This window comes from Girardinichthys multiradiatus, chromosome Y, assembly GCF_021462225.1.
Source record: "Girardinichthys multiradiatus isolate DD_20200921_A chromosome Y, DD_fGirMul_XY1, whole genome shotgun sequence".
Lineage (NCBI taxonomy): Eukaryota > Metazoa > Chordata > Actinopteri > Cyprinodontiformes > Goodeidae > Girardinichthys > Girardinichthys multiradiatus.
In genome coordinates this window covers 811716-827970 of record NC_061818.1, presented here as the reverse complement: position 1 = coordinate 827970, position 16255 = coordinate 811716, and the positions used below count along the sequence as shown (strand labels likewise).

General features: G+C 39.5%; 1 protein-coding gene across 3 annotated transcripts in view; it reads left to right on the top strand.

The window, feature by feature from the left end:
- The window catches only part of LOC124864967 (neuronal-specific septin-3-like), a 108736-nt gene that overhangs the window by 31492 nt on the left and 60989 nt on the right, over positions 1–16255 (top strand). For all 3 annotated transcript variants that reach the window (XM_047359913.1, XM_047359914.1, XM_047359915.1), the window contains exon 2: positions 13679–15190. In XM_047359913.1, the coding sequence (XP_047215869.1) occupies positions 13679–15190 (1512 nt within the window). The remainder of the gene's footprint in view (positions 1–13678; positions 15191–16255) is intronic.

Here is a 16255-nt window from a genome sequence, read left to right as displayed (position 1 = left end):
AGTTCATTGTTCATTAGACATTCTCCCTCTGAGTTTTCTGCAAGAGAACAGAATTCATGAATCCATCAATTACAGCAAGTCACCCAGATCCATCTGCAAAGCCGCCCTAGATCATCACACTACTTCAACCATATTTGACTGCTAGTATCTTTCTTTGAAATGTAGTGTTGTGTTACACCAGATGTAACAGGATACACACTTTCCAAAAAGGAAATCGGTCCTGATTTCCTTAATTGTGCATTATTGGTGATCGGCCAATATTTGCATGTGAAATCGATCATATCTACCTCCCCCAAGGTCTGAAAATATGAAAAATAAAAGACTAAAGGAACTTATTTTTTATTTATTTAACTTAGTTACTTTTGTAGTTTGGAAAGCAATGCTGTAAACTTTTCATTTACATTTGAGATAACTACCTCATGTGTAGTTAAAACAAGTTTGTATTGTTGGTATTGTTCAGTGTTTTTCAATAAAATAAGATTGGAACATTGAAGGTGTATTGTGGTCTTTTAACACCTGACACTGTCAGTTGTACAACAAAAATGTATCGACCAAAATCAGAATTGGCAGGTCAGGTTTTTTAATGATTGGTGATCGGCCAGAAAACTGCAATCAGCGCACCTTTTGAACCAAGTCAGGTGTGGTTTAACTGGGATCATTGAGAAGATATATTAATTTTTGGGAGGACCATCATTTTGACTGCAGACACTGCAGACAGAGGGAGAGTTCTCCACTTTGTGAGATGGTCTTTTGCTGTTATTATTGATGGGTTGTAGTTTAGTGTCAGCTCGTTCAGCCTGTTTCTAATATGGACGCCCAACTATCTGATGTTACTAACCCGCAAAGGAGTGGTTGTTCTGAGATGAATGTTAGAGGAGGAATCAAGGACCTTTGATTTGTTCCAATTGATAGAGTAGTCGGAAATTGAAGAACATTTACTTTTTAGGATTAAACTCTCAGGAGAGATAGGTTTACGTTTTTGAGAAAGAGCAACATATCATCAGCATATGAACACATTTTGTGGATTCTATTAGCTATTTGAATTCCATAAACAGTTTTGCTTTGATGAATTGCCACCACAAGTGGTTCATTTATAAGTGATATTGGGCATTAGCTAGATAGAAGTGTGGGATTTTTATCCTGCATAGGATAAGATTTATGTTAGCACAGTTCATGTTTGGAGAGAGTATCAAGGTTTTCTGAATTTCTGTGACCACCCATTGGAAGATGCAGTTCAGCAGTGGCCAGAATTGTAGAATTCTGCAGGGAAACCATCAAGTCCTGGATCTTTGCCACTAGGCATACTTTTAACTGGTTCATGAAGTTCACTTGTTCACATGCTGCTCACCTGGATGTCTAGTATAATCTCATTAACTTTCCTGTTTTCCTTTGAGAGCTGCATCATACCATTTGTGAGTTTCTGTGCACTTTCCTTCTGTATCTTGTTCTCAGTTGCCAGTGTCACCACCTGTTCCCGGCTGTATACTAGTGAGTCCCTCAGGGCCTGGAATTCCTTGTGCAGAACTTTTACCAGGGCCAGTTAGGCGTTGAGGATGGAAAGTTTATGGTTGACGGGAGTCTACAATTTCTGTGTAGCTCTTATCTGGTGAGGTGGTGGTACTGCTGGACCATTGAGACTGAGTCTACTTAGATTTTGGAGTGGCCTGCGGATTCTGAGGTTTTCCCATTATGACTCTTTGTAAATACTCATCAGTGTAGCTCTGCAAATTTCAGGAACTGGTTGTTTACTCTATAATCCCTTCCATGCAACTCTCTAACCTGACTTCTGACCTGCTCTTTTTTGCTTGACATTCTTGAACTTCGCAACTATAGGATAAGGCTGGAGGTTGTCGGGGTTCTTCCCTCCCAGGCAGTGAGCACAATGAAAGTAGATGTTTGTTACGTTGTCACTCTAAGGTTATATTTTGCACTGGAGAAAATCCCACACAGTGGCCTCTGCCTCTACCTCATTGGGGAGTTCTATAAAAATGTCTTAAAGGAGTAAAAAATTAGACCCATGCTCAGGAAACAGGTGCTTATGAGGCAAAAGGTAGCCAGACATCTTAGACAGTGTGATATAATAGCTCTTTTGCTCTATTTTTCCTAACCATGCATGTTTATGACTTTTCAAACTGTTATTTTCAGCATTACAACATTGTAAATGGCTTTTTGGAATGTGTCTTCCAGGTGTGCTTTTAGTAATTGGAAGTAGGTTTTGGGTTTTGTATGCGTGCATATGTGTGTATTTGCTCTTAATAACTTGTAGTGACCCAAACTAGATAACAGAATGGCCGGTTCATCATAATGTAAAGTCTTACATCTCTGATAAAATCATAGGTTGACTTTATTAGAGGGTACAATTTACAAAGTCTGTTTAAGCTTATGTGGTTCTGGTAACAGTGAGTCTTTTAAAATGAGCAGGTCCAGACTCAACACCACCACACAAGATTTTTCATTGGGCAGGTTTCACCTCTTGTCCTCTAAGTGTTTACCAGTTCACTGGTCAGTAATAGCAGGTAATAATTACTTCATTAGTTGAAGCAATGAGCGTACATTTCTTGACACTTGTATGTGTTACTTGAACTACAAAGGCACACTAGAGACCAGCAGATTTTTATTTTATTTTAGAAATGCTGTATAACAAAGAAAACAGAGAGATGGAAGATCAGCAGACAATTTTACTTCCACTGGCTAAAACATTAGGCACACTAAAGGCAGAATGAAAGGTCCAATGAGAACAAAACTTGGTACACGCCTACACCAGCGTGGGTATGTACATTTTTTAATTTACAAGGAGCCGGTGCATCTAGAAGAGACACCACAGGTCATGAAATATGGAAGCACTGGTAAAGATATAGTGGTCCAAGCAGATAATCTGAAAGTCTGTTAAAATAATGAGCTGTGTCACCAGACACAGTGGATGTCTAGACAGGGTTAGCAGCTCCTTCTGGAATCTGATAGGGTACACATTTTGGAGTTTGCGTATGGCCAGAAGGAACGTCGGTCTTACCAATGCCAAGGTTGACCAATGGGTATTTGAGGGCACCCACAACCATTGTGAAAGTGCTGCCCACCTGAGACAGAACAGTCTATTGAAGCATGGTGGCATTGTGTGTCAAGCATTACAAAACTCCATAAATCCAGACACATGGTAATCTTGTGCTTTGTCTTGTTGGCTGGTATCAGCAGGATGAAAGGTTCTTACCAACTGGCATTTAGAAAGAAGATCAGTTGTTGAGCTTGGGAGCGGGAGGGTGGGAAAACCAACAAAACACTTAAAAATCATGTTGTTCATGTTTTTCCTTTAATGAGAGCGGTCAAAATAATTGCTGACCACTTGTTTTTTTGGCAGTCAGGTTCCACAAGGAGTGTTTAAAAAACAAAACAGTTTTAGCCTCATTATGAACTTTGTAATGTATTCTGCTGACATTATATTTACTAAGGTGGATACAGTTGCTAAATGCAGAGCCCTGCAAAAAGAAAGATCACATAATTTCTGCACTTACTATATCACGTTTCTGACATATTTCTGTCATCCAGAGGCTCCGCTGGGGTCGACTGGGGCATCATGGGAGATGACACCTACTGCAACTGGCTGCAGAAACTACATACATTTTATTGACGCAGTCTCCCACTGCTCATGGTAACCTACTTACCCTGTATGTACCTCTTTGTGTGTTCGTTGGACCAGGCAGTTGGTGTGCGCAACACATCTTTTAATGAAAGACGTGTTTTGTAGTTAAGGTAACCTTAAATGAATGACGTCGGGATTTGGTTGTGCTGTTTGGGCTGGTTTGCTATTGAGGATCAGGGTGTATATTTTCCATATAATTGTTGGGGAAACACTGGAGTGGGGCTTTAAATGAGAGGCATGGACTGATGATTGCTGATTCATCATGTTCAATGATAAGTCTCACTGTTGCATCTTCAGGAATGACCATTGTTTACTTGTATTGTGGTGCTGAGGGGAGAGGATCATTCCTGTCAATGCTGTGTGTGTTGGCTGGGGGTAGCCATAGTGTTTTGGAAAAGGTATCCTGGCTAATTATTTCAACAAGACAATGCCTTTCATATTGAAAATATTTGGTGCCGCCCTGTCGGTTCGGTATTACATGTACCAAACATAAAGTATTGTTTTACACCTGAACACATGCCGGATGTGTATGAGAGGCACTGCGTGCACAAAACCAAAACAAAACAGAGAGAAATCTACGGTATCACTAAATTAAGCTGTTTGGAAACATTAAGGTCTCTCATTCACCTACCACGGAGAAAGAAATGTGGACCGAACCAGAACTTTATGTCAGAGCCTGCCTCCTTTAACAGCTGTAAGGAACCTAAAACAACAAGCTCAGCTCATGACAAATACCAAAGACAAATCAGCTTACGTCCAAATATGTAATAAATGTTTATGCATAGCAACCAATTTTAAATATGTATGGAAAGGGTTAAGAATAAAGCTGTTCTTTTTCTTAGCAGAGTATCCCTTGTCTGTTAATGTGGACCCATTTGTTCCATATCCCTCCTCAGTGTTATCTGCATGTGCACTGTGATCTTCTCATAGTTGGATACACCTGAAATGGTTGGTTTATGAAAGGCAGATGTGGGAGTTATGGTTGAACAATACAGAACAATATGCCTACACAAATGGAGGTTAAATAATTTAGTCTATTAAACTTCTTTTCCCATATTAAAACAAACTAAATAATCCAGGAGAACTATGATGTACCATTCAGTGTTTGAGAGCATTTGCTTTTGGTGAAAAAGTACTGTTTTCTTTACTGTATTTGCCTCTAAATCCCACATTTAAAACTTTGTCACATAATTGAACACAATCTGCACCTAAGCTGTATGAATTGTCATCATTCTTCTTAGCTTCATGGTGGTCTTTATATTAAAAGATGGAGTAAACTTTCACTGTGATTAAATAGAAAATCTATATCAGTTACATTACTGCAACTAGACATATATGGTAATTGTTTTTTACTTTGACTAGACCATCCCAAAACAAACAAATGTATTCTTTTTTTATTTGTTTACTAGCAGAATTAATAAGCTACTTGTCTTAATGCATGATCTATTTGGGTTATTTTACAACCCTAGTGCTGGATCAAATATGGACTGATCCAGGGTGATCAAGGGTAATTTAGCAGATCAGGTTATGGCTGCGTGGTGGTGCACTTGATAACACCGTTGCCTTGCCTAAAGCCAAAGGTGTTTCTGCATGTGGTTTGGATGTTCTCCCCAATCATGTCTGGGCTATCTCTGAGTGCTCTGGCCTCCTCCCACAGTCCAAAACATGCATGTTGGGTTAATTTAACCCTCTAAATTGCCCTTAGGTCCGAGTGTGTGCGTGCTGGGTTGTGTCTCTGTGTTGCCTTGTAATTGCCTGGAAACGTCCTGGGTGTATTCTGCCTCTGACTAAGTGACCACTCTAGGTATTTTGCTTTATGTGGATTCAAATATTGTTGTTAGGGGGCCTGGTGCTGATCTTTACAGGTCATGGGCCCATCACGGGATTATGCACATACAGACATGCACTTACACCTAAGAATGGCCTATTAAGTCACACAAAACATTTTAGGAAATTACTGCAAATAGTTTGATTACATTTCTTCAGTGGGTAAAAAATCTGAATAGGAATTAAGTTTTATAGTTGTGCTACAACCCGCCAAAACCCTAAGTTGCTATAAATCAAGATTAAAAACTTATTTGTTTAGAGTGGCCTTTGACTGTGCCATTTAGGCATGATTAGTTGCATTTTCAGTCCAATTTTCCTTTCATTTTCTTGTCCATCATTCTATTCTCTTTATTTTATTTTACTTTTTTTAATTACCTCTGTTGTTTGATTTTATCATTTGATTTGTTTTTCTGTGTCTGTATCTGTGTTTATTTGCTTTGTGATTGTATTGTAATTGTATGTACAGCGCTTTGAGTGTTTTGTTGCTGAAAGGCGCTATATAAATAAACATACCTTACCTTACAATTAGTGACATTAACAGTTCCCTGAAAATAAATGTAACTGAAATATTCTACTCTTAAACTGATCAAAGTGTGAAGAAACACTGCATTTGTAGTCCAAGACTTCCTGTTTTCCTGGGTTATGCATATAACTGGAGACAGCAGCTCATTTCTTTTGGTTTCTTTTTTAAATGAGAGCGACAGGATAACATGCCATTCTATTATTTACGGTCATTGCAATAATTATAAAAAGATTAAAACAAGTAAAATTAGACAAGAACAAAGGCTTCTCTTTCTACCACACACAGTCATCAGGACTGTAAAATAGGTAAGAAAATCTCTTAAACTCATTGGTGGAACAGGAAGTGCAGGGATGTTTTTAAGTGTGCTACAGTAATGATAAGTGCATTTAATGTATGTCTCTTCTTTTCTTACCAGGATAGGCAACAAGTTTGGAGGACACTGTATTATTGGATAATTTACTGAAAAGGTTTGACCTTTTGTGACAATCGTTTAGGCCAAAACAATTTCCAAATCTGAACAGTTGTACAGAATATAATCTCTTTCGTTTATATTTTAGTCCTGTATGGCATCAATTGTGTTGTACTTTAAAGTCCATTGTCCAAAGGAAATAGTTCAGGGAGTGACATGGTTCATTCACATGCATCTTTGAGAATAGGCTTTCTCCAGGCAGCTCCTATAAACACATTAGTTGCAGACATGTAAATTTTTTTTCTAGGGGTCTGTAAAATCTGAGATGGAGCTCTTAGGTTTTTTTTTTGTAATTTCTCTGAGCTGAGGCTTAATTTCCTGTTTAGTCTATTCCTAGGAAGATTGGCAGCTAAAACACACCGGAATTCTCTTCAGAGTAGCAAACTCCCAATACTCCTGCTTTTACAGAGGTGCTCACACTGATGATCAGTTATCACCTGTGTTGTTACCTATTTAACTCTATACAAGCAGCAATCATGTACATTGTTTTTCTATGATGTGATGCAGTTGAGTTGTGCCTGTAAATTAGGCCACCTGTTGACATCTGGGGGTGAGATATTTTAGATTATATTACAGCAAAGGAACATGTCTTCAAAGTTGGTGTGTTGGAAGCAGGATAAATGGTCAATGGTAAGGGTTTGATAAAGAGTGAACAAAAAGGGTCAACTTGTGATGGGTAGACGGCTTGTTCAGAGCAGCTCTATAACTGCATTTTGTGGGGAGTTCCTAGTCTTCAGTTTTCTATATCAAAGGTGGTCCAAGGAAGGAACAGTGGTGAAATGGTAATGATGTTATGGGCATGTAAAGCGCACATTCAAACCCACATTCTGCCTTCAAGTGGATTTGAAGGCAGAAAAGCTAATGTTGCTCAAAGTGCAGAAGAAGTTGGTGCGAGTTCAGAAATATGTCAGAATACACAGAATATCACAATTTGTTGGGGCAGCATGGCTTCATAGCTGTCAGAGTAACTGACCCCTGTCCACCAAAGACAGCACCAACTTTTAGGCATGTGAGCATCAGAACAGAGAAAGGGAAGAATATGGCAGTTTTCTTTTACATCACATGCATGTGTGGTTGCATGTCCATCTCTTGACACATGGCATGTGGCATACACTATGGGAGGAAGGCAAGCTGGCATAGGCAGTGTGACACATACCACTTACCTATGCATTTAACAGTATAATGCAACCTGCCACAAAGGAAAAATGCTCCAGAAATGGTGTGGGAAGCACATGAATGAGTTCATGGTTCTGACTTGGCCTCCAAATTCCCCAGATCCCAATCCAGTCAAGCATCTGTGGGATGAACCAACAAGTACGATCAAAGGAGGCCCCATCCATGCAGGCTCCAGGAATTAAAGGATTTGCTGCTACCTTCTTGGTTCCAGATACAACAGCACACCTTCGGGGATCTTTTGGAGTCCATTTCTCAATGGGTCTCGGCTGTTTTAGAGAAAAGGTGAACATACATTCCATTTGATAGGAGGTAATAAGGTTATGCCTGATCAGTATAGATGCTCTCAGTCAAAGAGTTTTTCTCCTTATGTTTTCACTTAATTTGAAACCTGGTCACCATGCAGGAGCAGTGTCAAGACCTCCCGTTAGTTTGCAGCTAAAGTTTCAGCTTGCCTCAATACAACAATTAGGAAGGAACTGAAATGTCTAACTTGAAGGTGTTCTCTGATAAAATAGTTCACTTGTACATGCTGATATGTATAAACACTGTAGAAGTTGTATTTTTTTACCCGTCTTTGAAATTATAATTTCTATATTGTTCCTACTGCACTTACTGTACATCAGACATGTTGATTTCGGCCTTAAAGATAAGACAGTCTCTAACACCTTCTCTAACTCTTCACCTGTCAGGCATGGAATGTTTGCTATTGGACCAGAAATATTCCTGCATTTGTATTAAACAGACTGGGTGTGTGTCAGGAAATATGAAAGCAACATTACACAGAAGGATAAAGTTCATAGCAGGAGGATTTGTACATACATGTTATCGTTACAAACACAGGCACATTACTAAAACAACTTTTTTCCACTGACTTGCAGGAGGATGCACAGACTGGCAACCCTGCCCATACATTCAGTGTACATGGATGTGCGCTTGGGGGGAGAGGGGTGGGGGAAGGGAGGGATAATGAAGAGACAGAGACACAGCGTTTAGGCTCTCACTTTATCAGATGACACATTGTGTAACAGGGTCTGCACAGACAAATGGTACAACAGGGATAAAATGAGGCACATTACTGTCACAGGTAATTATTTCTGTGGAGTTGGAAAGGGTGCCAGCAATTACCTGATACCAGGACTTCTTATCTTCTGCACGGAGGGCAGGTCCGTGCTTGTACCCTCAGCGAACCTAGCTAAGTCCACACATTGACATCCTCAGACTGCCTGGAGCCTACAGAAGCTAAGGGCCAATAGCTCTGCAACTAGGTGTGTGATTTAAGGCTCCTCTGCTACCAGCCATTAATTTTTGTTAACTTATCCCCTAAAACCACCACATAAACTAACTGCTCTGAATACAAAGCATTGCTAGTTATTAGGGAATACAGCAGCTGCTCAGGTTTGAACATGCATTTTATTATCATTTTGCTTTAAATGGGTAAAATTAGACGTTATTGCACATAGTGATAACAATTATTTATATCACAAATATGTTTGAGTTGGCTTTTTAGATGATTAATGCTGGCACAGCACTACTTTAATAGCTTAAACGTTTTAGCATTCTTTTGCAACATGTCACTTGTCATTGAGGCTAAAGAGACCCTGATGTGTCCTGTTTCCTCAAGAATGCTTTAAATGCTGTCACCAAATTAAATATTAGTACAAACACATTTATGCTTGAAAACTATCATACACCAACATAAAGAGAGGTTAATTGTGAAGTGATGCATATTTTTAATTATCTTTTCTTAAACAAAACACAGTTACAGCAAGTCATTTGAGGCATTTCTCTACCAACTTGAACATTAAAGACTTAAAGGGTTGCCCATTCTTCTTTGTAAAAAAAATCAAGCTCAGTCAGGTTGAATGGAAAAAGCAACTTTTAAGTCTTGCCACAAATTCTTAATTTGACTAGACCATTCTAACACCAGGATATGCCATCCCATTGTAGCTCTGACTAAATTTTTAGGGTGGTTGTCCTACTGGAAGGTGCACCTTCACCCAAGTCTCAGGTCTTCTGCAGCCTCTAACAGTTTATTTTTTTCCAGGATGGGTCAGTTCAGATTTACAGTCAGGTCCATAAATATTGGGACATCAACTCAATTCGTATCTATTGGCTTTATAAACCACCACAATAAATTTGAAATTAAAAAACTAAGATATGCCTAAACTGCAGACAAATACAAATTTACATACAAATTTACATACAACTTAGGTGAGTGGTCTTGGAATTACAACCGTTTGAATGTGTGCCTCCCACTTTCAAGGGACCAAAAGTAACGGGACAAACTAACAATTTTAAATCAAAGTTTTCCTTTTCAATACTTGGTTGCAAATCCTTTGCAGTCGATCACAGCCTGAAGTTTAGAAGGCATAGACGTCACCAGATGCTGGGTTTCATCCCTGGTGATGCTCTGCCAGGCCTCTACTGCAAATGTCTTCATTTCCTGCTTGTTCTTGGGGCATTTTCCCTTCAGTTTTATTTTCAGCAAGTAAAATGCATGCTCAATCGGATTCAGGTCAGTTGATTGACTTGGCCATTGAATAACATTACACTTCTTTGCCTTAAAAAGCTCTTCGGTGGCTTTTGCAATATGCTTCAGGTCTTTGTCCATCTGCACTGTGACGCGGCGTCCGGTGAGTTCGGAGGCATTTGGCTGAATAAGAGCATATATTACCCGCAACACTAAATAATTCATCCTGCTGGTTTTTTTAACAGTCACGTCATCAATAAATACAAGGGAACCAGTTCCATTGGCAGCCATACATACTGTCTTTTTGATGACATTCTGAACTGTTGATCTGGCCACACCTAATATTTTTGCTATCTCTCTGATGGATTTGTTTTGATTTCTCAGCCCAATGATGGCTTCCTTCACTGATGGTGATAGCTCTTTGGATCTCATTTTGAGAATTAACAGCAACAGTATGAAGAATGCAAATATCACTTGTGAAATTAACTCTGTACGTTTCACCTGCTCCTTATGAATGGGATAATGAGGGAAGAGCACACACCTGGCCATGGAACAACTGAGCAGCTTGTCCTGCAAACAGGACCGTTCTTCCAAAGACCCCAGAATTGTAGAGTGCTCAACTAATAGTTGTCTTGTCTCTGCATATCAGTAATGATGTCTAGATTTTAGAAATATTGTCTGGTCATAATTACATTTTACATCCCTAGTGCTTATTTTCAGATCATGAAGTCATTTTTGGTTTGCTGTATTAGACATTAGATGGAAAAGGTCCTGCTTTAAAACATTGGTTGTTTAAAAAATATATTTATAATTTGTAGCTTAGAAAACCCCTTAAGATGGTTTTGAGGAAAAATGGTGCGCTGCTGATTTCATAGATCAGATGTAGTATGTATATTATTATATATTAGTATACAATTAATTTAGACAAATCAATATGAATGTCTAAACAATACACCAAGTCTGCTTGGGCATTTTATTGTACCCCTTTCACTGTGCCCCTTTAGCCCTACACCCTTTCAAGGTGTCACATTGCAATGATTAATTTTTGTAATGAAAACCCAGTGGATGTCCTGACTGCAGCTACAACCTCAATCTGCCCTTTGTGCTTACTGGACGAAGGAATGTTTGTGTATGTGCGTATGCGTGTAAATGTGTGTTTGTGCTCCCCTGTAGAACGGGGCACTTTTTCTATAGAAAGTCAAGCGTCTACACTCCATAAGCCAACAGACAGAGCTTTGCGGTACCACGGTAATGTTCGCTATATGTTGAGCCTTTAATACCTTGATTGAAATAATGACTTCTAGTGAAGTGGTGAAGGTACCTGCAAACTCCCAACCTTCTATGTCTATGTTTATTCCAGTTTCCTGAATAGTAAAGGTTTAAATATAATACACAGAACTTCACATTATGTAGATCTAGATGTCCACAAAACTCAGTTTAAGGTAATCCAAGCAAGAAATTATTGCACCTTTCTATTCCATCGCTGGAAGTTGTTTTTTTTTAATATTCACGAAACTGTGTTCAATTACAAGTCTTTTGTGCTGTGTGATTTAAAAAGGAAAGGCAGGTGGGTAAGCTGAGGAAAACAGAAAGCTTTATGTAGCATACCCTGGAACCAACCATATTAGAGGTGAGATTCTCAGAATGATGATCTTAAATAAAAATACCATCAGTTTCCTGCCATCAACACAGAAAAAGGTAATAAAATGTTTAACATAATATCAACTATCCCTTTTATTTCAATGAGAAGTAATAAATATTTCACCTGCAAAAAATAAAATACAGTATTTATTATTAGTTCTGATAATGTTATCTGGACCACCTATTATTGTTATTTGATTGTAAATCAGGCATAAGAAAACATTTAGAGTAAACACTGCTGTCATGGAGCGGTGGTTTCTTGCAGGACCAAAACACAAACAGCAGCTTGAGAGCTGCATGGTGAGTAGAAACTTTTAATGAAAACTGAACTTAGGACAAGGATCATAGGCAGAGGATCAGACAAAGAGAATGTAGATCCAGTAATGGACAATGGAGACGAGACACAGCTGAGACCAAAGAAGGGAAAGAGCTGATGGAGGAGAGAAAATGGGCAGGAGCAGACAGAGAGGAACACAAACACTGGAAGGAATCCAACAGAAATCTAAATGTACAGGAATACAAGAATAAGCAAACAGAACATAAAAAAACGGGATAGATTCAGAGATCAAATAAGAAACTCAAACACATAATACTGAAGGACACATGGGAAATAAATCAAAACCTCAAACACCTGCAGATTGTGACACCTGCTAAATTAACAGTAGTTCAAACATGCTTACTGTGCAGAACATTTTACCTTTTTTCTCTTCTGCTATTTGAACAGTAACACAAAAAGAACATGCTGATATCAGGGTAATTAGTTGGCCTACTGCCCATTTTTCTGACACTGGAAGTATTTCCAAACTCTCTTTTACGAGAGGGAACACTGTAGAAGGCTTTATTATATCCAGTTTTTAAAGTTTTGAAACCTCAACCTTTTGAAACATTGCTATAACTTGATACCAGTAACCAATCCAGCCCTAAATATTATTAATAACTATGGGTCCTGTAATGACGCTCTGGTCAAAAGCAACTCTAATAATGAACTTCACAGCATATCGGCAGAAAGCCACAAATACTGCTTTAACTGAGAATAAGCTTTTCTTTCCCAGAAGAAGAACCAGCACTTGCTAGGGGGCTATTTATCTTCCAGCTGGACTGGGAACACCTCAGAGTCCCCCAGAAGAGCTGGAGAAGACAGCTAGGGAGAGTAAGGTCTGGGAATATCTTTTTAACATGTTTCCTTCAAGACTAGATCTCGGATGGTGGATTGAGAAAAAAAATCATCAGATTTTTAATGTACACATTGCTTGTTGCTTAATCCAGGATGTTGGCTTCCAGGTTTAATATTAGTAGTACTAATATTCAATAAACCACTGACTGTTCACCATCAATATGTTGTTCATACTTAGATAGCAATTTGATAGCAAGTTGAGTCTTACAAGAATTATATATATATATATATATATATATATATATATATAAAGTATTGTGTCATTGCGTGTCAGAATTATCGTAGAATTATCGTAGAATGTACCTCAATGGGATTGAGGTACATTCTTGTGCTTTTACAGGTCCTGCAGTTGTTTGAAAATGATCCTGGCGGAGTTAGGATCAGCTGGTAAAGGGGATTAAAACAGCTAGAATCCACTGCCAGCAGAACTCTGCAAAGTAACACAGACACTATTTAGCAGTGAAAACAGTGACAAACTTAACAACATTCTCTTCTAAAAGTGTAGCTGGTCAATATCTGCTAATATAGTGTTATAATCCTTGGATATGAACATTTTCAGGTTTGGTTCTTTTAAATAGTTAAAGTCGACACGGCTAAGGCATCGAGGTCCTCCACGCAGCAATCCTGGGCTCGACCACCGACCTTGTGACCTTTGCTGCATGTCTTGTCTCTGTTTGAATTGAACTTATTCTGATCTATTTCGTACTACTGCCCAAAGTGAGAGACCTTATAATGAGTTGAATTTTTCTTGTTTCCATCTGCAGCACTGAAGAGATCATTCGACGATGAAACTGTGGATGACGTGACGTCTGTCGCCTCAGCTTCCTCTGTGTCCACCCCCATTCCCCCCTCTTCCTCCTATTTCATCCTTAACCACAATAAACCCAGCATGGAACAGGGTCAAGGTGGCCAGTCTCCATCTGTTGTCGTCAGCAACAAGAGCATGAGTTCGTCAGTGCACTCCCATACATGCCTGAGCTCCAGTCTCAGCCCCATCCTCAATACCCATGCTGTAGGCAGCAGCTTGTCCTTCAACAGAGGAACTATGAACAGGCCAATAATCTCCAACAATAGCTCCTCTGTGTCCAGAGCTGCTTCCTTCCAAAGCAGGTTAAACCCCAACTTTTGCTTAAAACTCTCAGGGCCTGGCAGTGACAATGACAGCCTTTACAGCTCTACATCCAGCTTGGAGTACTCCAGTGGTGGTGGCTATATCATCCCAGCTAACAAGTTGACATCCTATCACAGCCCCCCACCTCAGAGGGAGTACAATGGATCTAAGCTCAACTGGCCACAACAGCATGAAGCAAATATGGAGAAGTTCTCCCATGGGAGTGTTTTCAAATCTGAGGTGAGCCAAGGGCCCAAGCAGATGCTGGATTTTGGAGAGCCTCAGGTGCTAAACCATGGCACAATGTCAATTCTTGACTTCCAACTTCCAGGAGAAGGGAAACTAGGAATTTCAAGAGATGGTGGTGAAGGGAAGATATCTCCAGGAATGAAGTATGTTAATGCCAATTCTAACTGGTGTGGTCTGCATAGTGGGTATTCTTTTCAAGAAGGTGGATCCCAACAACGGCTTCGGGCCATCAAGAATCCTCAGTCCAAACCCAAAGAAACTCCACGTCTCGGCAAGTTTCCTTTGGATCTGGACAGCTTAGTAAGCAACATCTCACCAACCTCCCCTGCCAAGCCAGAGGTGGGATTGATGAGCCCTAAGGCTTCAATCCGTTCCCAGCAAAGTATAAGCTACCTTCAGAACCACCACCCAAGCCCTTCATCTACAGCTGCCAGCCCTTCAGCCTCTCTCAGCAGCCTAGACAGTTCTTCTGACACACCAGTTCAACCCTATAGCTATCAACGTTCACCCATATCTCCAAGTTCTCCAGTTCCTTCACACCATTCCATCACTATTCCAGTAATGAGTTGCTCTCCTGTAGCCATTTCCTCACCTGAGAACCTTCAGATGGATAATTTGTCACAATCCCAGGTTGTACACATGGTCCCCAATCTCCAAAGGCAATTTAGTTCTTCCTGCACCTCTAGCTCCACAGCAATTGAATCTTTGGAAGATGGTGAATGTGATGAAAAAGATAATGTGGACCTAATCTTACAGAGGATTGCTTTGTTCTCTTGGCCTGCCACAATCGACACCACCACAGGATCTGCAGTCCGCATTCCCATACCTAACCAAACTACTAATGGGTTGTCATCTATGTCTAGCTGTCCCACTGAGACCAGAACCATGATAAAGGAGGGGAACAAGAAACATGGAGGTAAGATGCTATGAAATATGATATAAAGTCTTCACTTTATTTTCAGCAGTTGAGAACCAAAATAATTACAGCAAATAGTCATCCTCGATGACTGACTTTTTGTCTTTGGACATAGTGAGGAAAATGAGATTGAATCAGAACGTTACATTTTACAACTGTAGATAATTTGGTCTATAATAGCTTTATTGTTATGAATTTTGGGATACAGATTTCATAATGCAACATAAATGGAAGCTACCAGTCATCTGCTCACCTTGATCCCCTATGCGTTGTGCAGTCATGGTTTCTAAACTCTGACACACCCTCACACACACACACACACACACACACACACACACACATACACACACACACACTTGCTCAGCAGTCACTCAACACTCACCTTGAGGGAAATGTTGTGGCTTTTTCTGACAGAAATAACCAAAGTTGCCCCTGAAAACACAGTAGAAATCCAGTGTTCACACGAATAGAGCTCTTTAACAATGTCTGGGTGAGCTCTGTTTGTCATGTAGAAAACAGTGTTGTTTAGTCTTTGACCTTTGATGACCTCTGGGGGCGTTCTTTGATATCTTTACAATGATGGCAGTGCCAAACAAAGATGTTTTCTCCACAAGCCAGCAGAAACAGCATACAAATTTCATACCAGTTTTGTTAGATTTGAAGAAGGTCGAGGTAACTTTACTCAGATACAGTAGTGGTTTAGATCATTAAAGTATGCTGTTGTAATATGGGAAAAGGTTCGGAGTGTGTGAATACTTTTGTTAAGCCCTGAGTTTAAACATACATCATAGAGCTCTTGTTTTTATTGGTTATTTAATTGGTAGCTTTATATTCAAATGAAACTGCACTCTGAAAGACGTCTTGATTAAGAGTTTAGCATCTTGTAAAATAATATCTGATTTTGTATAAAAGGGATTTGTTGTTATGACTTATATAGCTCGACTGAATGTTTCATAGATTTGTCCTTCAAATAATCTGTGAATCATATGCATATCCTTTAGAAGGAGGAAAAAGTGGGCCTCCTTCAAGTGTCTCTTTGATCCGGTCTAATGAAACCTCAGGATG